Raw genomic sequence first — 26594 nt, 5'->3', positions numbered from 1 at the left:
CCAAAACAAGGTTATATAAGTCCCCTCCCTATCCTGCCTCACTGCTAAGTAATTTGAACTTGAAGGCATAACAGGCTGATCCTAACTTATGCTTAGCCAGATTTAAGAGATTTCTACATTTCCTAAATGTTGTTATATATTAAGAACTGGAACTCAACTTAAATTCGTTTGCAACACTGTTGCCAAAACTCTGAACCCCTTGAATTTACCACACACGCTGTGTTCACAGCACTTGCTGTTCTCTGTGTCTCTAATTCCATCCACGGACACCTGTAGCAGCAGCACAGTTAGACGTCAGCAGTAACACTCCCCCTGCACTTACCTGAATCGCTCACAGCACACCGCTGACACGCTGAGCGTTATTTCACACACAGCCTAACAGGATCAAACACCGGAGCTGCACGCAACCTATTGCGGTGCTTCACAACTCAGGAACTCCTTGCTGGGACCATCTCCGGAACCAATCGACTACAGTGAGTAACGCTTCTTCTGTCAGATACAATTAGGAAGCTACTGTTGAATATTCTACCATCTGCTGTGAAGTGTATATGGCTGCTTAATAGCATTGAAACCAAGGCCTGCGATAGCGATACGGCTGCTAACCTGCTTACCATCTGTTAGTACTCATTGCTATCTCGCATTCCCCTTTCAGAGCACCTTATAACATTATGGCATATTAATAGGTACAGATAGGAATAACTATTCTAGATGGATCTCCTCCTATGAACTTCTTCACTTTAAGTGTAATTCTATCAATGGTGAATCTGAATGTGCAGCAGCCCCTACCTTAACTTAAATCAATGTACACATGATCATATATGCTCATTTCTCTCACTATTTAACCTTTATCTATCTTCTGGGTGGTTATTCAACTGGGCACTTTCTGTGTTACTCTTCTATATCTAAACTTTGACTTATTTACACCCTATTGGTTTTACCATTTCCATTTCTGACTTCTCTCAAGTCCCCTCATGTCAATGAGCTAAATCTTGACTCTCTTTGCTTAAGAGTCTAAGGTGAGGTGTGAGATTGAGTGGTGTATAGATTGCATGCATTACTATGTTATAGGAATCTTATATGTCTTACAGGCATATGTCAATCATCAGGGTGGGACTCACAGTCCTCAAGCTATGAAAGCAGTATCTCAGATAATTGTTTGGGCGGAATCCAGCTCCTTTCTAATTTCTGCGGTTCATATCCCAGGTATAGACAATTGGGAAGCGGATTACCTCAGTCGTCAGACTTTACATCCGGGAGAATGGTCTCTCCACCCAGATGTGTTTTCTAAAGTTGTTCAGATGTGGGGGCTTCCAGAAATAGATCTGATGGCATCTCATCTAAAGAAAAAACTTCCCAGGTACCTATCCACGTCCAGGGATCCTCAGGCGGAAGCAGTGGATGCGTTAACACTTCCTTGGTGTTATCAACCTGCTTATATTTTCCGGCCTCTAGTTCTTCTTCCAAAAGTGATCTCCAAAATCATCATGGAGCAATCGTTTGTGCTGCTGGTGGCTCCAACATGGTCTCACAGGTTTTGGTATGCGGGTCTTGTTCGGATGTCCAGTTGCCAACCTTGGCCACTTCCATTAAGACCAGACCTTCTATCTCAAGGTCCGTTTTTCCATCAGGATCTCAAATCATTAAATTTGAAGGTATGGAAATTGAACGCTTAGTGCTTAGTCATAGAGGTTTCTCTGACTCAGTGATTAATACTATGTTACAGGCTTGTAAATCTGTTTCTAGAAAGATTTATTATCGAGTTTGGAAGACTTACATTTCATAGTGTTCTTCTCATAAATTCTCTTGGCATTCTTTTAGAATTCCTAGAATTTTACAGTTTCTTCAGGATGGTTTGGATAAAGGTTTATCTGCAAGTTCATTGAAAGGACAAATCTCTGCTCTTTCTGTTTTATTTCACATAAAGATTTCTAAACTTCCTGATATTCATTGTTTTGTGCAGGCTTTGGTTCGTATCAAGCCTGTCATTAAATCAATCTCTCCTCCTTGGAGTCTTAATTTGGTTTTGAAGGCTTTACAGCCTCCTCCGTTTGAGCCTATGCATTCTTTGGACATTAAACTACTTTCTTGGAAAGTGTTGTTTCTTTTGGCCATCTCTTCTGCTAGAAGAGTTTCTGAATTATCCGCTCTCTGTTGTGAATCTCCTTTTCTGATTTTTCATCAGGATAAGGCAGTTTTGCGGACTTCATTTAAATTCTTACCTAAGGTTGTGAATTCTAACAACATTAATAGAGAAATTGTTGTCCCTTCCTTGTGTCCTAATCCTAAGAATTCTTTGGAGACATCTTTACATTCTTTGGATGTGGTGAGAGCTCTGAAATATTATGTTGAAGCTACTAAAGATTTCAGGAAGACTTCTAGTCTATTACTACTATTTGTTATCTTTTCTGGTTCCAGGAAAGGTCAGAAGGCTTCTGCCGTTTCCTTGGCCTCGTGGTTAAAACTTTTGATTCATCAAGCCTATTTGGAGTCAGGTCAAGCCCCGCCTCAGAGAATTTCAGCTCATTCTACTAGATCAGTTTCCACTTCCTGGGCTTTTAAGAATGAAGCTTCAGTTGATCAGATTTGCAAAGCTGCTACTTGGTCTTCTTTGCATACATTTACTAAATTCTACCATTTTGATGTATTTGCTTCTTCAGAAGCAGTTTTTGGTAGAAAAGTTCTTCAGGCAGCTGTTTCAGTTTGATTTTTTTCTGCTTTTGATTTGTTTTTCTCCTCACATTTATGAGAATTAACTTATATTTTGGGTTGTGGATTAATTTTTTCAGCGGAAAATGGCTGTTTTTGTTTTTATCCCTCCCTCTCTAGTGACGCTTGCGTGGACTTCCGCATCTTGGGTATTTGATATCCCATACGTCACTAACTCATGGACTCTTGCCAATTACATGAAAGAAAACATAATTTATGTAAGAACTTACCTGATAAATTCATTTCTTTCATATTGGCAAGAGTCCATGAGACCCACCCTTTTTATGGTGGTTATGATTTTTTTGTATAAAGCACAATTATTTCCAAATTCCTTTGTTGATGCTTTTTACTCCTTTCTTTATCACCCAACTTCTTGGCTATTCCTTAAACTGAATTGTGGGTGTGGTGAGGGGTGTATTTATAGGCATTTTGAGGTTTGGGAAACTTTGCCCCTCCTGGTAGGATTGTATATCCCATACGTCACTAGCTCTTGCCAGTATGAAAGAAATGAATTTATCAGGTAAGTTCTTACATAAATTATGTTTTTTTCTTTCATCATTCAGATAGAGAATACACTTTGTTTAATGTAATTGGCAAGAGTCCATGAGCTAGTGACATATAGGATATACAATCCTACCAGGAGGGGCAAAGTTTCCCAAATCTCAAAATGCCTATAAATACACTCCTCACCACACCCACAATTCAGTTTTACAAACTTTGCCTTCCAATGTAGGTGCTTGATTTTCTTTGTTGATAAGCGCTTCTCAGCATTTTGAAGCCTGATTCCTCTCAGAGTACAGTGTTTGTCAGAGGGATGTGAAGTGAAGAGAGTATGACCTATTGATTCTATGGTTTTCCTCACGTGAAATCTTTTCAAAGGTTCTCTGTTATCTGTCGTAGAGATTCATCTCCTACCTCCCTTTTCAGATCGACGATATACTCTCGTATTCCATTACCTCTACTGATACTGTTTCAGTACTCTTTTGGCTATCTGCTATATGTGGATGGGTGTCTTTCGGTAAGTATGTTTTCATTTCATAAGACACTCTCAGCTTTGGTTTGGCACTTTATGTTTTAATATAAAGTTTTAAATATATGTATTGTACTTATATTTGCCATGAGTCAGGTTTATATATATTTCCTTTTGCAGACTATCAGTTTCAAATTAGGGAAACATATTTAGGAAGTTATTTTTTCTTACCTGGGGTATAGTCTTTTCTTCCAATTGACTGCTTTTTCATTAATTTTTGCTGACAAAATTAGGCTTGAGAGGTAGCAAAATGCTGATATTTATTGCGTCATTCTTGGCGCGAGAATTTTTTTGGCACAAAGGTACGTACGGTGACACAAATTTGTCATTTCCAACGTTTTAGTTGATGCCAGGTTTCCTTGCACAAAGTTGCGTCTGTCATGACGCGAGTTGCGTCATTTCCGGATGTTGTTAACGCCAAAAAAAATCATTTTGCGTTGTGCATCATTCTTGGTGCCAAATAATTTAATTATTTAAACCCCGCTTTCTATATGCCTCTTGCCTTTTTTATGCTTAGAGGGCTATGCTGTTTGCATTTTTTTCCCATTCCTGAAACTGCCATATAACGAAATTGATATTTTTGCTTTATATGTTTTTTTCTCTTACATTTGCAAGATGTCTCAATTTGATCCTGTCTCGGAAACCACTGTTGGAACCCTGCTGCCTGATAACAGTTCTACCAAAGCTAAGTGTATCTGTTGTAAGTTAGTGGAGATTATATCTCCAGCTGTAGTATGTAACAGTTGTCATGATAAGCTTTTACATGCAGAGAATGTATCCATAAGTACTAGTACAATGCCTGTTGTTCCTTCAACATCTAATGTACATGATATTCCTGTGAATATAAAAGATTTTATTGCTGACGCAATTCAGAAGGCTTTGTCTGCTATTCCGCCTTCTAATAAACGTAAAAGGTCTTTTAAAACTTCTCATAAGGTTGATGAAATTTCAAATGACCGACAACATACTGAATTATCTTCCTCTGATGAGGATCTATCTGGTTCAGAAGATCCTACCTCAGATACTGACACTGACAAATCTACTTATCTCTTTAAGATGGAGTATATTCGTTCCTTGTTAAAAGAGGTGGTGATTACTTTGAATATTGAGGAAACTAGTCCTCTTGATACTAAAACTAGTAAACATTTAAATTCTGTTTATAAACCTCCTGTGGTTACTCCAGAGGTTTTCCCAGTTCCTGATGCTATTTCTGATATGATTTCAAAGGAATGGAATAGGCCTGGTACTTCTTTTATTCATTCTTCTAGGTTTAAAAAGTTGTATCCTTTGCCAGCATCTAGATTGAAGTTTTTGGAAAAAATCCCCAATGTTGATGGGGCTATTTCTACTCTTGCCAAACGTACTACTATTCCTATGGAAGATAGTACTTCTTTTAAGGACCCTTTAGATAGGAAACTTGAATCTTATCTAAGGAAAGCTTATTTATTTTCTGGCTACATTCTTAGGCCTGCTATAGCCATGGCTGATGTTGCAGCTGCATCAACTGTTTGGTTGGAAAGCTTAGCGCAACAGGAAACAGATTCTGATTTGTCTAGTATTGTTCGCTTGCTTCAACATGCTAATCATTTTATCTGTGATGCTATTTTTGATATTATCTATATTGATGTTAAATCTATGTCTTTAGCTATTTTAGCTAGAAGAGCTTTGTGGCTCAAATATTGGAATGCTGACATGGTATCTAAGTCTAGATTACTATCTCTTTCTTTCCAAGGTAACAATTTATTTGGTTCTCAGTTGGATTCAATTATTTCAACTGTCACTGGGGGGAAGGGAGTTTTTTTACCTCAGGATAAAAGATCTAAGGGTAAATCTAAAGCTTCTAATCGTTTTTGTTCTTTTCAACAGAATAAGGAACAGAAAGCCAATCCTTCCCCCAAAGAATCTGGTTCCAATTGGAATCCTTCATCAAGTTGGAATAAATCCAAGTCTTTTAAGAAGCCAAAGCCAGCTCCCAAGTCCGCATGAAGGTACGGCCCTCATTCCAGCTCAGCTGGTGGGGGCAGATTAAAAATTTTTCCAAAACATTTGGGCAGTTTCTGTCCAAAATCAATGGATTCAGAGTATTGTCTCTCAAGGGTATCGAATAGGTTTCAGAGTAAGACCTCCTGTGAGAAGATTTTTTCTCTCACACGTCCCAGCAAATCCAGTAAAGGCTCAGGCTTTTCTGAAGTGTGTTTCAGATCTAGAGCTTTCAGGGGTAATCATACCAGTTCCGTCTCAGGAACAGGGTCTGGGGTTTTATTTGAATCTATTCATTGTCCCAAAAAAAGAAAATGAATTCAGGCCAGTTCTGGATCTGAAAATTTTGAATCGTTTTGTAAGAGTGCCAACTTTCTAAATAGTGACTATAAGGACTATTCTGCCTTTTGTTCAGCAAGGTCATTATATGTCCATGATAGACTTACAGGATGCATATCTTCATATTCTGATTCATTCAGACCACTATCGGTTTCTGAGATTCTCTTTTCTAGACAAGCATTACCAATTTGTCGCTCTTCCATTTGGCCTAAATTTTTTCAAAGGTTCTTGGTGCCCTACCCTCTGTAATCAGAGAACAGGGTATTGCTGTGTTTGCTTATTTGGAGGATATCTTGGTACTTGCTTAATCTTTACATTCTGCCGAATCTCACACGAATCAACTAGTGTTGTTTCTTCAAAGACATGGTTGGAGGATCAATTTACCAAAAAGTTCCTTGATTCCTCAGACAAGGGTCACCTTTTTAGGTTTCCAGATGGATACAGTGTCCATTACTTTGTCTCTAACAGACAAGGGTCAAATTAAAATTGGTTCAGCTTGTCGAATCCTTCAGTCTCAATCAATCCCTTCAGTGGCTATGTGCATGGAAGTTTTAAGTCTCATGACTGCAGCATCAGACACGATCATCTTTGCTCGTTTCTTCAGCTTTGTATGCTGAATCAATGGTGCAGGGATTATACAAGGATATCACAATTAATATCCTTAAATCCCAATGTTCATTTCTATCTAACTTGGTGGTTAGATCACCATCATATAGCTCAAGGGGCCTCATTTGTTCGTCCAACCTGGACTGTAATCACAACAGATGCAAGTATTTCAGGTTGGGGAGCTGTCTGGGAATCTCTGACAGCACAAGGGGTTTGGAAATCTCAAGAGGCGAGGTTACCAATCAATATTTTAGAACTCCGTGCTATTTTCAGGGCTCTTCTGGTTTGGCCTCTGTTGAAGAGAGAACCATTCATTTGTTTTTACACAGAGAATATCACAACTGTGGCATATGTCAATCATCAGGGTGGGACTCACAGTCCCCCAGCTATGAAAGAAGTATCTTGGATACTTTCTTGGGCGGAATCCAGCTCTTGTCTAATTTCTGCGGTACATATCCCAGGTGTAGACAATTGGGAAGCAGATTATCTCAGCCGTCAGACTTTACAACCGGGGGAGTGGTCTCTCCATCCAGATGTGTTTTTTCATATTGTTCAGATGTGGGGTCTTCCAGAAATAGATCTGATGGATTCCCATCTAAACAAGAAACTTCCCAGGTACTTGTCCAGGTCCAGGGATCCTCAGACGGAGTCGGTGGATGTGTTAGCAGTTCCTTGGTTTTACCAACCTGCTTATATCTTCCCGCCTCTAGTTCTTCTTCCAAGAGTGATCTCCAAGATCATCATGGAACAATCGTTTGTGTTTCTGGTAGCACCAGCATGGCCTCACAGGTTCTGGTATGCGGATCTTGTCCGGATGTCCAGTTGCCAACCTTGGCCACTTTCTTTAAGACCAGACCTTCTGTCTCAAGGTCCGTTTTTCCATCAGTATCTCAAATCGTTAAATTTGAAGGTATGGAAATTGAACGCTTAGTGCTTAGTCATAAAGGTTTCTCTGGCTCAGTGATTAATAATATGTTACAGGCTCGTAAATCTGTTTCCAGGAAGATTTATTATCGAGTTTGGAAGACTTATATTTCATGGTGTTCTTCTCATAAATTCTCCTGGCATTTGTTTAGAATTCCTAGCATTTTACAGTTTCTTCAGGATAAGGCAGTTTTGCGGATTTCATTTAAGTTTTTACCTAAAGTTGTGAATTCTAATAACATTAATAGGGAAATTGTTGTTCCCACTTTGTGTCATAATCCTAATAATTCTTTGGAGAGATACTTGCATTCTCTGGATGTTGTAAGAGCTTTGAAATTTTATGTTGAAGCTACTAAAGATTTCAGGAAGACTTCCAGTCTATTTGTTGTTTTTTCTGGTCCTAGGAAAGGTCAGAAAGCTTCTGCCATTTCCTTTGCATCCTGATTAAAGCTTTTGATTCATCAAGCTTATTTGGAGTTGGGTCAGGCCCTGCCTCAGAGAATTACAGCTCATTCTAGTAGATCAGTTTCCACTTCATGGGCTTTTAAGAATGAAGCTTCAGTTGATCAGGTTTGCAAAGCAGTGACTTGTTCTTCTTTGCATACATTTACAAAATTCTACCGTTTTGATATATTTGCCTCTTCGGAAACAGTGATTCGTAGAAAAGTTCTTCACGCAGCCGTTTCAGTTTGATTTCTCTGCTTATGTTTTAAGTTTTTTCTTTTCAATTATGAGAAAAACTTATTTTTTTTATGTAGATTTAATTTATTCAGCAGAAAATGGCTGTTTTTATATTATCCCGCCCTCTCTAGTGACCCTTGCGTGGAGTTCCATATCTTGGGTATTGCTATCCCATACGTCACTAGCTCATGGACTCTTGCTAATTACATAATTTATGTAAGAACTTACCTGATAACAGGAGCGAAACTATCAGTGATGCAGCAGTCGCGGTCGCGACCAGGCCCCAGGGAGGTCCCCCATCAGGGAGGCCCCTGCTTCAGCACATTTTTTTTCAACTTTTTTTTTTCCCCAAAAAATTTCTCTTAAACACCCCCCCGCGCACCCCCCCCCCCGCCATCTAGTGCTCTAGCTAATGTATAACATTGTTATAAAACTGCTGCCATCTAGTGCTCTAGCTAATGTATAACATTGTTATAAAACTGCTGCCATCTAGTGCTCTAGCTAATGTATAACATTGTTATAAAACTTCTGCCATCTAGTGCTCTTGCTAATGTATAACATTGTTATAAAACTGCTGCCATCTAGTGCTCTTGCTACTGTATAACATTGTTATAAAACTTCTGCCATCTAGTGCTCTTGCTAATGTATAACATTGTTATAAAACTGCTGCCATCTAGTGCTCTAGCTAATGTATAACATTGTTGCAAAACTTATGCTGCAGACTCCTGAACTTATCTTCCTGCTTTTCAACAAAGGATAACAAGAAAATGAAGGCAATTTGATAATAGAAGTAAATTGAAAATTGTATGTTCTATCTGAATCATAAAATAAAAAAGTTGGGTTTTAGGTCCCTTTAATCCAGCATTCCTAACTATCCCAAAGATCTTACACTGGATAATGAGAGACAGAGGGAGGGGCATATGGTGGTATAGGAGATGTGTAGTGAAGGAGAACACAGACAGCAAGGTACAGACAGAGGGAGGGGCATATGGTGGTACAGGAGATGTGTAGTGAAGGAGAACACAGACAGCAAGGTACAGACAGAGGGAGGTGCATATGGGGGTACAGGAGATGTGTAGTGAAGGAGAACACAGACAGCAAGGTACAGACAGAGGGAGGGGCATATGGTGGTACAGGAGATGTGTAGTGAAGGAGAACACAGACAGCAAGGTACAGACAGAGGGAGGGGCATATGGTGGTACAGGAGATGTGTAGTGAAGGAGAACACAGACAGCAAGGCACAGACAGAGGGAGGGGCATATGGTGGTACAGGAGATGTGTAGTGAAGGAGAACACAGACAGCAAGGTACAGACAGAGGGAGGGGCATATGGTGGTACAGGAGATGTGTAGTGAAGGAGAACACAGACAGCAAGGTACAGACAGAGATGGGGGGGAAAAGAAAGTATGTAAGTTAGAATATATTCCACTGTTTTATTTTCCTCACAGATGATTTCTTTCCACAGGGCAAAGCCAGTATGTTTTTCAGCATGGCCGCTCACACAGTGTCCAGTTTTGTTGAGTTGCTGGGAACGGAACAGTCCCGAGAGGAGGAGAGTGAAGAGCATCACTTTGTCCTGGGATTGGCTGGAACCATCACCAGTGAGAAGGGGAATAAACTGGGAAGACACTATACTCATCTGTGACACAGACACTTACATACACACACACATAAGTACATACATACACACACTTACATACATACACACACATAAGTACATACATACACACCACACACTTACATACACACACACATAAGTACATACATACACACCACACGCTTACATACACACACACACACATAAGTACATACATACACACCACACACTTACATATACACACACATAAGTACATACATTCACACCACACGCTTACATACACACACACATAAGTACATACCTACACACCACACACATAAGTACATACATACACACACACACATAAGTACATGCATACACACACTTACATACATACATACACACACATAAGTACATACATACACACCACACACTTACATACACACACACATAAGTACATACATACACACCACACGCTTACATACACACACACATAAGTACATACATACACACCACACACTTACATACACACACATAAGTACATACATACACACCACACACTTACATACACACACACATAAGTACATACATACACACCACACACTTACATACACACACATAAGTACATACATACACACCACACACTTACATACACACACATAAGTACATACATACACACCACACACTTACATACACACACATAAGTACATACATACACACCACACACTTACATACACACACACATAAGTACATACATACACACCACACACTTACATACACACACATAAGTACATACATACACACCACACACTTACATACACACACATAAGTACATACATACACACCACACACTTACATACACACACACATAAGTACATACATACACACCACACACGTACATACACACACACATAAGTACATACATACACACTTACATACACACACACCACACACTTACATACACACACACATAAGTACATACATACACACCACACACTTACATACACACACACATAAGTACATACATACACACCACACACTTACATACACACACACCACACACTTACATACACACACACATAAGTACATACATACACACCACACACTTACATACACACACACCACACACTTACATACACACACATAAGTACATACATACACAACACACACTTACATACACATACACATAAGTACATATATACACACCACACACTTACATACACACACATAAGTACATACATACACACCACACACTTACACACACACACACCACACTTACATACACACACATAAGTACATACATACACACCACACACTTACATACACACACACATAAGTACATACATACACACCACACACTTACATACACACACACATAAGTACATACATACACACCACACACTTACATACACACACACATAAGTACATACATACACACCACACACTTACATACATACACACATAAGTACATACATACACACCACACACTTACATACATACACACATAAGTACATACATACACACCACACACTTACATACACACCACACACTTACATACACACACACCACACACTTACATACACACACACATAAGTACATACATACACACCACACACTTACATACACACACACACATAAGTACATACATACACACCACACACTTACATACACACACACCACACACTTACATACACACACACATAAGTACATACATACACACCACACACTTACACACACACACACACACACACACACACACACACACATAAGTACATACATACACACCACACACTTACATACACACACAAAAGTACATACATACACACCACACACTTACATACACACACATAAGTACATACATACACACTTACATACACACACATAAGTGCATACATACACACCACACACTTACATACACACACACCACACACTTACATACACACATAAGTACATACATACACACCACACACTTACATACACACACACCACACACTTACATACACACATAAGTACATACATACACACCACACACTTACATACACACACATAAGTACATACAACACACCACACACTTACATACACACACATAAGTACATACATACACACCACACACTTACATACACACACATAAGTACATACATACACACCACACACTTACATACACACACATAAGTACATACATACACACCACACACTTACATACACACACATAAGTACATACAACACACCACACACTTACATACACACACATAAGTACATACATACACACCACACACTTACATACACACACATAGGTACATACATACACACCACACACTTACATACACACACATAAGTACATACATACACACCACACACTTACATACACACACACATAAGTACATACATACACACCACACACTTACATACACACATACATAAGTACATACATACACACCACACACTTACATACACACACACATAAGTACATACATACACACCACACACTTACATGCACACACAGATAAGTACATACATACCACACACTATCAGCCAATCGGAATTAAGGTAGGAAAAATCTGATTGGCTGATTGAATCAGCCAATCAGATTCAAGTTCAATCGGATTGGCTGATCCAATCAGCCAATCAGATTGAGCTCGCATTCTATTGGCTGATCGGAACAGCCAACCTTCATTCGTCGGGAGTCGCCGGAAGAAGAGGATGGATCCGCGTCGGCTGCTTCAAGATGGTCCCGCTCCGCGCCGGATGGAAGAAGATAGAAGATGCCGCCTGGATGAAGATGTCTACCGGTCCGGATGTCCTCTTCTTGCCGGATAGGATGAAGACTTCGGACCCTCTTCTGGATCTCTTCTTGACGGATAGGATGAAGACTTCGGACCCTCTTCTGGACGGATCGGTGATACCCGGCGTGGTGAAGTTAAGGTAGGGAGATCTTCAGGGGCTTAGTGTTAGGTTTTTTAAGGGGGGTTTGGGTTAGATTAGTGGTATGTCGGTGGTGGGTTGTAATGTTGGGGGGGGGTATTGTATGTATTTTTTAAATGCAAAACAGCGGTTTTCTTTGGGGCATGCCCCGCAAAAGGCCCTTTTAAGGGCTGGTAAGGTAAAAGAGCTGTTAACTTTTTATTTTAGAATAGGGTAGGGAATTTTTTTATTTTGGGGGGCTTTGTTATTTTTTTAGGCGGCTTAGAGTAGGTGTAATTAGTTTAAAATTCTTGTAATCTTTTTTTATTTTTTGTAATTTAGTGTTTGTTTTTGTAATTTAGTTTAGTTGATTTAATTGTAGATAATTGTAGATAGTTTAGTTAATTAATTTATTGATAGTGTAGTGTTAGGTTTAATTGTAACTTAGGTTAGGATTTATTTTACAGGTAATTTTGTAATTATTTTAACTAGGTAGCTATTATATAGTAAATAACTATTTAATAGCTATTGTACCTAGTTAAAAAGTTGCCTGTAAAATAAATATAAATCCTAAAATAGCTACAATATAATTATTCATTATATTGTAGCTATATAAGGGTTTATTTTACAGGTAAGTATTTAGCTTTAAATAGGAAGACTTTAGTTAATAAGATTTAATTTATTTCTTTAGATAAAAATTATATTTAACTTAGGGGGGTGTTAGTGTTAGGGTTAGACTTAGCTTTAGGGGTTAATACATTTATTAGAGTAGCGGCGAGGTCCGGTCGGCAGATTAGGGGTTAATACTTGGAGTTAGGTGTCGACGATGTTAGGGAGGGCAGATTAGGGGTTAATAAAATTTATTATAGGGTTTGCGAGGCGGGAGTGAGGCGGATTAGGGGTTAATAATTTATTAGAGTAGCGGCGAGGTCCGGTCGGCAGATTAGGGGTTAATAAGTGTAGGTAGGTAGCGGCGACGTTGAGGGGGCAGATTAAGGGGTAATAAATATAATATAGGGGTCGGCGATGTTAGGGGCAGCAGATTAGGGGTACATAGGGATAATGTAGGTTGCGGCGGTGTGCGGTCGGCAGATTAGGGGTTAAAAAATTTAATTATAGTGGCGGCGATGTGGGGGGACCTCGGTTTAGGGGTACATAGGTAGTTTATGGGTGTTAGTGTACTTTAGAGCACAGTAGTTAAGAGCTTTATGAACCGGCGTTAGCCCATAAAGCTCTTAACTCCTGACTTTTTTCTGCGGCTGGATTTTTGTCGTTAGAGTTCTAACGCTCACTTCAGCCAAGACTCTAAATACCAGCGTTAGAAAGATCCCATTGAAAAGATCGGATACGCAATTGACGTAAGGGGATCTGCGGTATGGAAAAGTCGGGGCTGGAAAGTGAGCGTTAGACCCTTACCTACAAGACTCTAAATACCAGCGGGCGGCCAAAACCAGCGTTAGGACCCCCTAACGCTGGTTTGGACGGCTAACGCAGAACTCTAAATCTAGGCGTAAGATTCTTATACCTATTTTCCATAGATCAGGTTGCCTGACCACACCCTCCTGGGCGGGCTAAGAAACCCCCCTGTCTTTATAACCTTCAATAAACTTTTTTGCCTGAAATTATAGAACCCATTATAATTTCTGATAGGCAACTCTATTTTCAGATATACTGACCGGTAATCTCTTGGTTTCATTGGGAGAATCAATTTGATACCAGATATGACAGATTTCCCTTAATTTAATGTCATAACAGTTTTAAACACATATATACATAATACCCATGTCCCTTTATTGACCTCCTCAGGATATGTGACTGAGGCCCTGTTTTCTATCAGGTATTCTACTGACAGTCTAAGCCATAAAACTCTATCCTGTTTGCACTGCCAAGCATTTATGATGCTCCTGGCACTTCAAAGAAACACAAACCCAGGACACCAGTTCTTCTTAAAAAACAAATAACTGTTTTTTAGCTCACAAACTGAACAGAATTAACCCCTTCTCAGCTAAATCCTGAGGTATTCATGACAATAAACCACCCAAGGTCTGCCCCCGACAGGACCTTAGGTGTGAGCGTTTCCCTGCCGTGTAGGACAAGACTTCAAAAGGTGGCCCTGTAACCCACAATAGAGGCAGAGCCCCTCCAGGAGGCTTCCGCAAGTGCTCCTTGAAAGAGGGCCTCTCTCTGAGTCTGATGTCAATTAGGATCAAAAAAGACACCAATGCCTCGAGATCCTCTGGTAAATCTCTGGCAGCAACTTCGTCTTTAAGCCCATGAAAGAAGGCGGCAACAAGGGCTTCATTGTTCCAGCCTACCTCTGCTGCAAGCGTACAGAACTCAATGGCATACTGAGCAACAGATCTTGTACCTTGCTGAATGGAGTCGTTTAGCAGCAGAGGAGCAGCGAGCCGGAAAATCAAATACCCTTCGAATGGAGGCCACAAATTCAGGGTAATTTGAAATCACAGGTTTATTAGTCTCCCACAAGGGATTAGCCCAGGCAAGAGCTGTGTCAAAGAGTAACGAGATGAGAAATCCCACCTTAGCTCTGTCAGAGGGAAACGCCTGAGGTAGCATCTGAAAGAAAATGCCCACCTGTTTCAAAAACCCTCTGCACTGAATAGGATCGCCTCCATATCGCTGAGGTAGAGGTGCAGAACCGGACATGCTCCTGGTAGGACTAGGTGCAGCAGCGGAAACAGGAGCAGCCATAACTTGCGGGACACTTTGGTCCAAATGTGCAGTGCGAGTCATGGCCTTTGCGTAATGTCAGGGTGCTAGGAATCAGACTGAGACGAGAAGTGCAAAAATAATCACACCTTTATTAATAGCAAAAAATAATAAAAAGTCAACAATAACAAGCCAGGAGTCAAAACCAGAGCTGGTCAGACGAGTCGAGTCAGGAGCCAAAGCGAATATTCAGACGAGCCGAAATCAGGAACAAGAAAACAGCAGAGTCAGGAACAAGCCAGGGATCAGGAACCAGGAAGGACGTCAGGCAGCCAGGTAATACACAGGAACTCTCACAAACAGGTCTGAGACAACGCAAAGGCAAAGCATACTGAACAGTGGCCCTTTAAATAATAAGCAATGACATCACCATTCTGAGACTGCATCCTGTCTCACATGGATGATGCACACCAGTCTGGCCATAAAAGGAAGTGCAGCAAATGAGCAGCATCCCCCACAATGCACCATAGTCAGGAAGAGAGGTGAGTAAAATGGCTGCCAGCAGCACATGGCAAACACAACAGGGAGAAAACCCTGACAGTTAGATCACCATCGTATAGTTCTAGGGGTCTCTTTGGTTCGTCCAACCTGGACTGTGATCACAACAGATGCGAGTCTTTTCAAGTTGGGGAGCTGTTTGGGGATCTCTGACAGCACAAGGGGTTTGGAAATCTCAAGAGGCGAGATTACCAATAAATATTTGGAACTCTTCAGGCTTGGCCCCTGTTGAAGAGAAGATCATTCAATTGCTTTCAAGACAGACAATATCACAGCTGTGGCTTATGTCAATCATCAGGGTGGGACTCACAGTCCCCTAGCTATGAAAGAAGTATCTCTAATACTTTTTTTGGCGGAATACAGCTCTTGTCTAATTTCTGTGGTTCATATCCCAGGTGTAGACAATTGGGGAGCATATTATTTCAACCGTCAGACTTTATATCCAGGGGAGTGGTCTCTCCATCCAGATGTGTTTTCTCACATTGTTCAGATGTGGGGTCTTTCAGAAATAGATCTGATGGCTTCTCATCTAAACAAGAAAACTTCCAGGTACCTGTCCAGGTACAGGGATCTTCAGGCGGAAGCAGTGGATGCGTTGACACTTTCTTGGTGCTACCAACCTGCTTATATTTTCCCGCCTCTAGTTCTTCTTCCAAGAGTGATATCCATATTCATCATGGAACAGTCATTTGTTTTACTGGTAGTTTCAGCATGGCCTCACAGGTTTTGATATGTGGATTTTGTTCGGACCTCTTCCAATAAGGTCGAATTTTCTGTCTCAAGGTCTGTTTTTCCATCAGGATTTCAAATCATTAAATTTGAAGGTATGGAAACGCCTAGTGCTAAGTCATAGAGGTTTCTCTGACTCAGTGATTAATACTATGTTACAGGCTCGTAAATCTATTTTTAGAAAGATTTATTATCGAGTTTGAAAGACTTATTTGCATGGTGTTCTTCTCATAAGTTCACTTGGCATTCTTTCAGATTTTTACAGTTTCTTCAGGATGGTTTAAATAAAGGTTTTGTCTGCAAGTTCCTTGAAGGGACAAATCTCTGTTCTTTCTCTCTTATTTCACAGAAAGATTGCTAAGCTTCCTGATATTCACTGTTTTGTACAGGCTTTGGTTTGTATCAAGCCTGTCATTAAATCAATCTATCCTCCTTGGAGTCTTATTTTGGTTTGAAGGCTTCACAGGCTTCTCCATTTGAGCCTATGCATTCTTTGGACATTAAACTACTTTCTTGGGAAGTGTTGTTCCTTTTGGCCATCTATTCTGCTCGAAGAGTTTCTGAATTATCTGCTCTTTCTTGTGAATCTCGTTTTCTGATTTTTCATCAGGATAAGGCGGTTTTGCGGACTTCATTGTAAATTCTAACAACATTAATAAAGAAATTGTTGTCCCTTCCTTGTCTCCTAATCCTAAGAATTCTTTGGAGAAATCCTTACATTCTTTGGATGTGGTAAGAGCTTTGAAATATTATGTTGTAATTACTAAAGATTTCAGGAAGACTTCTAGTCTATTTGTTATATTTTCGGGTCCTAGGAAAGGTCAGAAGGCTTCTGCTATTTCCTTGGCTTCTTGGTTGAAACTTTTGATTCATCAAGCTTATTTGGAGTCGGGGCAGGCCCCGCCTCAGAGAATTACAGCTCATTCTACTAGATCAGTCTCCACTTCGTGGGCTTTTAAGAATGAAGCTTCAGTTGTTCAGATTTGCAAAGCAGTAACCTGTTCTTCCTTGCATACATTTACTAAATTCTACCGTTTTGATGTATTTGCTTCTTCAGAAGCAGTTTTTGAGTAGAAAAGTTTTTTCAGGCAGCTGTTTCAGTTTGGTTCTTCTGCTTATGTTTTAAGTTTTTCTTTTCATTTATGATAATAAACTTAGATTTTGGGTTGTGGATTATTTTTTTCAGCAGAAAATGGCTGTTTTTATTTTTATCCCTCCCTCTCTAGTGACTCTTGCGTGGAGTTCCACATCTTGGGTATTGCTATCCCATATGTCACTAGCTCATGGACTCTTGCCAATTACATGAAAGAAAACATAATTTATGTAAGAACTTACCTGATAAATTCATTTCTTTCATATTGGCAAGAGTCCATGCGGCCCACCCTTTTTTTTTTATGGTTATGATTTTTTTGTATAAAGCACAATTATTTCCAAATTCCTTTGTTGATGCTTTTTACTCCTTTCTTTATCACCCCACTTCTTGGCTATTCGTTAAACTGAATTGTGGGTGTGGTGAGGGGTGTATTTATAGGCATTTTGAGGTTTGGGAAACTTTGCCCCTCCTGGTAGGATTGTATATCCCACACGTCACTAGCTCATGGACTCTTGCCAATATGAAAGAAATGAATTTATCAGGTAAGTTCTTACATAAATTATGTTTTTTGCATGCTTAGTTTGAATTTTGACCCTTTGGGTCTACGCATCAGGGTTGAGTACGACGGTTTAATGCTTGTTGGGTTAGTGCTTGTCCCTGTAGTTTGATTATAGTTACTTTTGCACTTCGACCGGTTTACACACATCGTTTTAGCGCACATTAGTCATCGGCTATGCGCACGTTGGGTTTTGGCGAGCTAAATCCCTTTTAACTCATTTTTTTTTCTGTGCATTTTCCTCATACTGAAGAGCATTATCTGCCTACTCGGTGTAATGTTAATGTCTTCTGCTTTGTTTTGCAGTACGGCTTAATGCTCATTGTACCTGTGAGATTATTTAAAAAGCTACTTAGGAGGGGGGTTATTTTATTTATTATAAAATATTTTACCAGGAAGGATACATTGAGATTTCTCTCGTTTTCAAGTATGTCCTGGGTCCACAAAACATTGCATTGTTACAATAGGGTACAATACAATACAGAAACAATATTAATACATAATATATGCAAAATTTAGCATAGTACAGGTAGGAAATATATAATCAACCATGACAGGTGCATTCTGTTTTGAGATATACAGAGAGGGATCTTGTAAAGGATATTAGGCTTGGGGAAGGTTTGAAAGTGTGCGGGAGGTCGCTCCATAACTGTGGTGCTCTGTAGGAAAAGGAGGATCGAGCTGCTTTCTTTTTGTATTGAGGCAAGCTAAATAATGTGCTGGTACTGGATCGGAGGTTATAGGAGGTGGGAATAGCCGGGGAGAGCATTCTGCTCAGGTAGTGTGGGAGCTTCCCAGAAAGGCTCTTAAACACAAGGCAGGAAAGATGGAGGGTGCGTCTGGATTCCAGCGTCAGCCAGTTCAGTTCTTTTAGCATGTCACAATGGTGGGTCCTGTAGTTACATTGTAGCACAAAGCGGCAGAACGAGTTATACAACGTATTAAGTTTATTAAGGTGAGTTTGCGGTGCAGGTGCATATACTACGTCCCCATAATCCATGATAGGCATCAACATTTGCTGCACAATCTTTTCCTTTACTTAACAACAAGATACACAACAGGCACCACACAGGTGCCTTGTCGGTATCTATAAGAGGCGCCAAATGTTAACAATAAATATATTGAGTAATTAAAAACATATAGATAGATAGATAGATAGATAGATAGATAGATAGATAGTGAATAATGAGTATACATAAACTCATATGATGATATATGTATATATAGAGAGAGCCAATATCATACAAAAAATGTCAGATATAGGTCAAAAACATCTGTGGCATTTCGATATATAAATCAAGTGATCATATAAGTACAAAACATTGTATGTTCAAATATAATGGTACCAAAAAGGGGAGTCTAAAGGGATAACTTCCCAATACAAAAGTTATCCTAATGTGTCACGCCACGACACAGTATAGATAGATCTAGAATACAAAAAGTAGAGGGCGCCACATAGTGCAAATCAGACAAATCAAGCACAGGGTATAAGCACAGATGATATCCTACTCACGTGATGCAAAGCACATATACGGCTAGATTCAGAGTTCTGCGCTAGCCGTAAAAAGGGGTCCTAACGCTGCTTTTTACTGCCCGCTGGTATTTAGAGTCAGGTAGGTAAAGGTGTACCGCTCACTTTTCTTCAGCGACTTTTGGCTACAGCAAATCCCCTTACGTCAATTGCGGATCCTATCTTTTCTATGGGATTTGCCTAACGCCGGTTTTACGAGTCTTGGAAGAAGTGAGCGTTAGAGCCTCTACCGACAAGACTCCTACCGCCAAAAAAAGTCAGTAGTTAAGAGCTTTATGGGCTAACGCGGAACATAAAGCTCTTAACTACAGTGCTACAAAGTACACTATCACCCATAAACTACCTATGTACCCCTAAACCGAGGCCCCCCCACATCGCAAACACTAAAATTAAATTATATAACCCCTAATCTGCCAACCGGACACCGCCACCACCTACATTATAGCTATGAACCCCTTATCTGCTGTCCCTAACATTGCTGACACCTACATTATATTTATTAACCCCTAATCTGCCCCCCCCCAACGTCGCCGCCACCTAACTACAATTATTAACCCCTAATCTGCCGACCGGACCGCCACTATAATAAAGTTATTAACCCCTAAACCGTCGCACTCCCGCCTCGCAAACACTAGAATACATTTTTATTAACCCCTAATCTGCCGTCCCTAACATCGCTGACACCTACTTACATTTATTAACCCCTAATCTGCCACCCCTAACGTCGTTGTTTCTATAATAAAGGTATTAACTCCTAAACCTAACACCCCCCTAAGTTAAATATAATTTATATAAAACAAAATAAACTTACTATAATTAAATAAATTAATCATATTTAAAACTAAATACTTACCTATAAAATAAACCCTAATATAGCTACAATATAACTAATAGTTTATATTTATTTTACAGGCAACTTTGTATTTATTTTAACTAGGTACAATAGCTATTAAATAGTTAATAACTATTTAATAGCTACCTAGTTAAAATAATTACAAAATTACCTGTAAAATAAATCCTAACCTAAGTTACAAATACACCTAACACTACTCTATAATTAGATTAACTAAACTATAGTACAAAAACAAACACTAAATTACAGAAAATAAAAAAATATTACAAGAAGTTTAAACTAATTACACCTAATCTAAGCCCCCTAATAAAATAAAAAAGCCCCCCAAAATAATAAAATGCCCTACCCTATTCTAAACTACCAAAGTAATTAGCTCTTTTACCAGCACTTAAAAGGGCTTTTTGCGGGGCATTGCCCCAAAGTAATCAGCTCTTTTACCTGTAAATAAAAAGACAACCCCCCCAACATTACAACCCACCACCCACATACCCCTACTCTAACCCACCCAAGCCCCCCTTAAAAAAACCTAACACTAACCCCCTGAAGATCTCCCTACCTTGAGTCGTCTTCACCCAACCGGGCCGAACTCTTCATCCAAGCAGCGAAGAAGAGGTCCTCCATCCGGTAGAAGTCTTCATCCAAGCGGGGAAAGAAGAGGTCTTCCATCCGGTAGAAGTCTTCATCCTGGCGGGGAAAGAAGAGGTCCTCCATCCGGTAGAAGTCTTCATCCAGGCGGGGAAAGAAGAGGTCCTCCATCCGGAGCGGAGCGGAGCCATCTTCCAGCCAGCCGACGCGGAGCCATCCTCTTCAACCGACGGACTAACGACGAATGACGGTTCCTTTAAGGGACGTCATCCAAGATGGCGTCCCTCAAATTCCGATAGTTAATTTAATTGTATTTAATTGTAGGTAGTTTAGTTAATTAATTTATTGATAGTGTAGTGTTAGGTGTATTTGTAACTTAGGTTAGGATTTATTTTACAGGTAATTCTGTAATTATTTTAACTAGGTAGCTATTAAATAGTTAACTATTTAATAGCTATTGTACCTAGTTAAAATAAATACAAAGTTGCCTGTAAAATAAATATAAATCCTAAAATAGCTACAATGTAACTATTAGTTATATTGTAGCTATATTAGGATTTATTTTATAGATAAGTATTTAGTTTTAAATAGGATTAATTTATTTAATTATAGTAAGTTTATTTCGTTTTGTTTAAATTATATTTAACTTGGGGGGTGTTAGGGTTAGAGTTAGGTTTAGGGGTTAATAACTTTATTAGAGTAGCAGCGACGTTGGGGGTGGCAGATTAGGGGTTAATAAATGTAAGTAGGTGTCGGCGATGTTAGGAACGGCAGATTAGGGGTTAATAAAATTTATTCTAGTGTTTGCGAGGTGGGAGTGCGGTGGATTAAGGGTTAATAACTTTATTATTGTGGCGGCGATGTCCGGTCGGCAGATTAGGGGTTAATAATTGTAGTTAGGTGGCGGCGACATTGGGGGGGAGCAGATTAGGGTTAATAAATATAATGTAGGTGTCGGCGATGTTAGGGGCAGCAGATTAGGGGTTCATAGCTATAATGTAGGTGGCAGCAGTGTCCGGAGCGGCAGATTAGGGGTTAATATAATGCAGTTGGCGACGATGTTGGGGTTAGGGGTTTTTAGACTCGGGGTTCATGTTAGGGTGTTAGGTGTAGAATTAGAAAGTGTTTCCCCATAGGAAACAATGGGGCTGCGTTAGGAGCTGAACGCTGCTTTTTTGCAGGTGTTAGGTTTTTTTTCAGCCGAAATTGCCCCATTGTTTCCTATGGGGAAATCGTGCACGAGCGCGTTTTTCCAGCTAGCCGCTACCGTAAGCAATGCTGGTATTGAGGGTTGAAGTGGCACTAAATTAACGCTCACTTTTCTGAGCCTAACGCAGCCATTCAGACAACTCATAATACCAGCGTTGTCTTATGGGTGCGCTGGAAAAAAAAGGAGCGTTAACAACACAGCTCTTTACCGACAAAACTCTAAATCTAGGCGATAGTGTGGTATAGGCAGACTGGGTCCAAAGAGTCGTCCGGTAGACTCCTAGGCAACCAGGAACTGAAAGTCTCCTCATCCCACCTGAGGGAGTCCAGGGATAATAATCTCAGGAGATGTCAGGCCAGGCCAATGGTATAAATTAGCACTCGTGCAGGCACAATAGCAGAGAAATAAGATCCAACTCCTTGAGTTAAATCAGCAGAAAATAAGAGACAGTAAGTAATACACACACAGGCAAGGTCACATCACGTTAGTAGGATATCATCTGTGCTTATACCGTGTGCTTGATTTGCACTAGGTGGCGCCGTCTACTTTTTGTATTCTAGTCTTTTCCTTTACTGTAGGGCTGAGGCAGGATTTGTTTTTGTACAGGGCACCTAGATTTGGATAGAGTTTAGATGCAAGTTTTTCTATGTGGAGGCCAAAAGATAGATTGGGGTCTAACAACATACCCAGGTATTTGAAAGAGTGGACTGCGTTCAGCGTGCAATTTGATTTTGTTTTAATGCGTAGATGGGACTTTTGCAGTTTGCGTAATTTAGGTACCGTTCCAAAGATCATTGTGACAGTTTTGTCAGTGTTTAGGAAGAATTTGTTTTTTGAGATCCACTTTTCTACCTCTGTGAACTGGTCTTGGAGCACTGCCTCAAGCTGCGGCAGATCGGATTTGCTTGCATAGATTACCGTGTCGTCTGCGTACATGTGTACAGTTGAGGATTTGCAGACATTTGGCAGATCATTTATAAATAATGTGAATAATAGGGGGCCGAGAATCGAACCTTGGGGTACACCACATGTGACTGGGAGAGGGAGGGAGTTGCTGTCAGAAATGGAGACATATTGTGATCGATCCGATACATATGATCGAAACAAGGTTAGCAGATGATCACCAATACCTGACTTTTTTAGTTTGAGCAGTAGTATGTCGTGGTCTACTATGTCAAAGGCCTTTGCAAAATCAAGGAAAATAGCTCCAGTTAGGTCTCCTTGTTCCATGCCAGTTTGGATGTCATTGCAAACTATTATGAGGGCAGTAGTAGTGGAGTGGTTCGGGCAAAACCTGATTGATCAGGGGTCAGATAGTTAGATTGTTGGTAATACTCACATAGTTGCGTATGGACATACTTTTCCAAGATTGTTGACAATACTGGGAGTAATGATATTGGGCGATAATTAGAAACCAAGGTTATCTCACCACTTTTATGGATAGGCACTACTCTTGCAGTCTTCCAAAGTTTGGGTATGTATCCAGACACCAAGGATTCACTAATTAGGGTTGTGACTGGTTTAGCAATTGCCCGCACACTGAGCTTCAACAGCATTGCTGGGATTTGATCAGGTCCAGACTGGTTTTTCAATTTTAGATTATTAAGGTGTTTCTTAATTACCTTGATCGGTACAGGTCTAAAATTGAACTTCTCTATATTGGGTCTTTGCAGATTTAGAGGAGCCTGATCCACATTTGTAGTTTCAGGATGCGTGTCATTTATTAGTTTGTCAATCGGGGTGGTGGAGCATCCGACAAAATAATTGTTGAAGGCATTTGCTACTTCTAAGGGAAGTTGCAGGGTTTGGTTGTCCACTTTGACAGTGGAGGGTTGGGAGTGGATTTGTGGAGTGTGTAAGTTATTTATGATTTTCCAAAACTTTCCAGGGTTTAATGTTATTGTTCAGATTTTCACAGAAATATTGGACCTTGGCCAATTTTGTTTGTTTAGTGCATATATTTCGCCATTGTCTATATACATAGTGATCGTTCATAGAGCCGGTATGCTTGAACTTTGACCACAATGAATCCCGAAACTGGTACATTTGAATGAGGTCAGCTGTGATCCAATTCAAGTGTGCTCCTTTTACTCTCACCTTACGCAGCAGGGCATGTAAATTCCAAACTTGTAGAAGTTCAGACTGAAAGAATTCAGCTGCAGAGTCTAGATCTGGGATTAGGTATAATCTGTGCCAGGGGAGGTTCTGGATGTCAATTAGAAATGATTGAAGATTACATTTTTTGAAGGACCTGGTGATTTTAACCTTGGGAGAGGATTTAGTTGCCTTTATTTTGCACACGCAGTACACTAAGCAGTGGTTACTGAAATTGTTAGGGAGAACACCTGCCTCCTGGATTCGGTCGGGAGAAGTGGAGAGAATCCAGTCAAGCAGGGTGTGATTATGACTTTTGATGTTTATGCGAGTTGGGGAGGAGATTAATTGCGTTGGCTGCAAAGATTTAAACAGCGAGCGACAACTGTTATTTTTTGGATTCAGCCAATCAATATTAAAATCTCCAAAAACCAAAATTTCACTTTTTGGGTTTTGAGCTAAGGTTTCACTAAGGAGATGGGCTATGTCAGAAATGGAATGCACAGGGGAGCTAGGTGGGCGGTAGATTCCTGCAACGATGATTGATTTACTGCACGGGATCTCAATTGTGCCAGAAAGGAAATCAAAGGTGGCAGGAGAGCTAGATTTTTGTAAGGGGGTGAACTTTGTGGAATTGTCAACATAAATTACAATGCCACCTCCTCTCTTTGCTCTGTCATTTCTATGGAATGAATACCCATGTATTGCAATGGCAGAGTCAGGTATTTTTGCAGTTAGCCACGAATCAGAGATCACAATGATTTTGGGCTTGTATTGTGAACACCAAGCTTGCAGTGCATCGATTGTTGGTAGTAAGCTGTGGATATTACAGTGCACAAAGGAGAGGCCTTTTTTAGCTGGATGTCTAGGAATGGAATTTGTTGGGGGACCAGGGTTAGACTCTACATCATTCGCAAGGGCAGTTATTTCCATTTCTCAAGAGTTTTTTTATGGGGTTATAGTGTTTATTGCATTGCTTTGTCATATGCTATAATGGAGCAGTCTGATTCTGTCCCTAAATCTACCCATTACATTTTTCATAGAGGGGTCTTTTTACTAGCAGGGTATTTGCTCAGACCAGCTATTTATATGGCGGATGTAGCTTCTGCTTCTACTGGTTATCTGGTCGGTCGGTATTCTGATGACCCTTTTAGGGCTAATCTTTTGCTTTTATTTGCGATGCTGTATTTGATATTATGAAGATTAATGTCTTTGGTAGTCCTTGCCAGGAGGGCCTTATGGCTTAAATCCTGGTCTGCCGATATGGGGTCCAAATCCAGATTATTATCTCTTTCTTTTCAGGACAAGAAGTTGTTTGGTTCTGATTTAGATTCTATAATATCTACTGTTACTGGAGGTAAAGGGGCTTTTCTTTCTCAGGACAAAAAATCCAGAGGGAAATCTAAAGCTTCTAATCGTTTCCGTTCCTTTTGTCAGAATAAGGAACAAAAGATTGACTCCTCTGCTCAGAAGCAAGGCACCTATGGTTCAGTCTAGAGGCCTAGTGCTAATTGGAACAAGTCAAAACAGGCTAAGAAAGCTATCCCTACTACCAAACCTGCATGAAGGTGCAATATAGAAGTTTTGGCAGGGGGGCAGGATAAGCCTCTTTCAGGAGGCTTAGTTTCAGTCTGTTCCAGATCTCTGAGTTCTGAATATGGTTTCTCAGGGATATCGAATAGAATTCAGAACAAGGCCTCCCAGAGTAAGCTCAGGCTTTTTTTCCAGTCTGTCTCAGATCTGGAAGCTATGGGAGTGATTGTTCCAGTTCTTTTGCAGGAACAGGGGATGGGATTTTATTCAAATCTCTTCATTGTTCCAAAGAAGGAAGGTACATTCAGGCTAGTTCCGAAACTCAAAGCTCTGAACAGGTTTGTAAGTATTCCATCTTCCATCAAAATAGAAACTATTCACACTATTCTGCCTTTTGTTCAGCAAGGTCAGTTTTTGTCCACAATAGATTAAAGCATGTT

General features: G+C 40.1%; 1 protein-coding gene across 1 annotated transcript in view; it reads left to right on the top strand.

Annotated features, from left to right (window-relative positions):
- Positions 1 to 26594, top strand: part of HSF2BP (heat shock transcription factor 2 binding protein) — a 325578-nt gene that overhangs the window by 230836 nt on the left and 68148 nt on the right. Inside the window, exon 4 of the mRNA XM_053705704.1 lies at positions 9731 to 9866. Coding sequence (XP_053561679.1) covers positions 9731 to 9866 — 136 coding nt within the window. The remainder of the gene's footprint in view (positions 1 to 9730; positions 9867 to 26594) is intronic.

Source organism: Bombina bombina, chromosome 3, assembly GCF_027579735.1.
Source record: "Bombina bombina isolate aBomBom1 chromosome 3, aBomBom1.pri, whole genome shotgun sequence".
NCBI classification, from domain to species: domain Eukaryota; kingdom Metazoa; phylum Chordata; class Amphibia; order Anura; family Bombinatoridae; genus Bombina; species Bombina bombina.
This window is presented reverse-complemented; position numbering and strand designations above follow the sequence as displayed.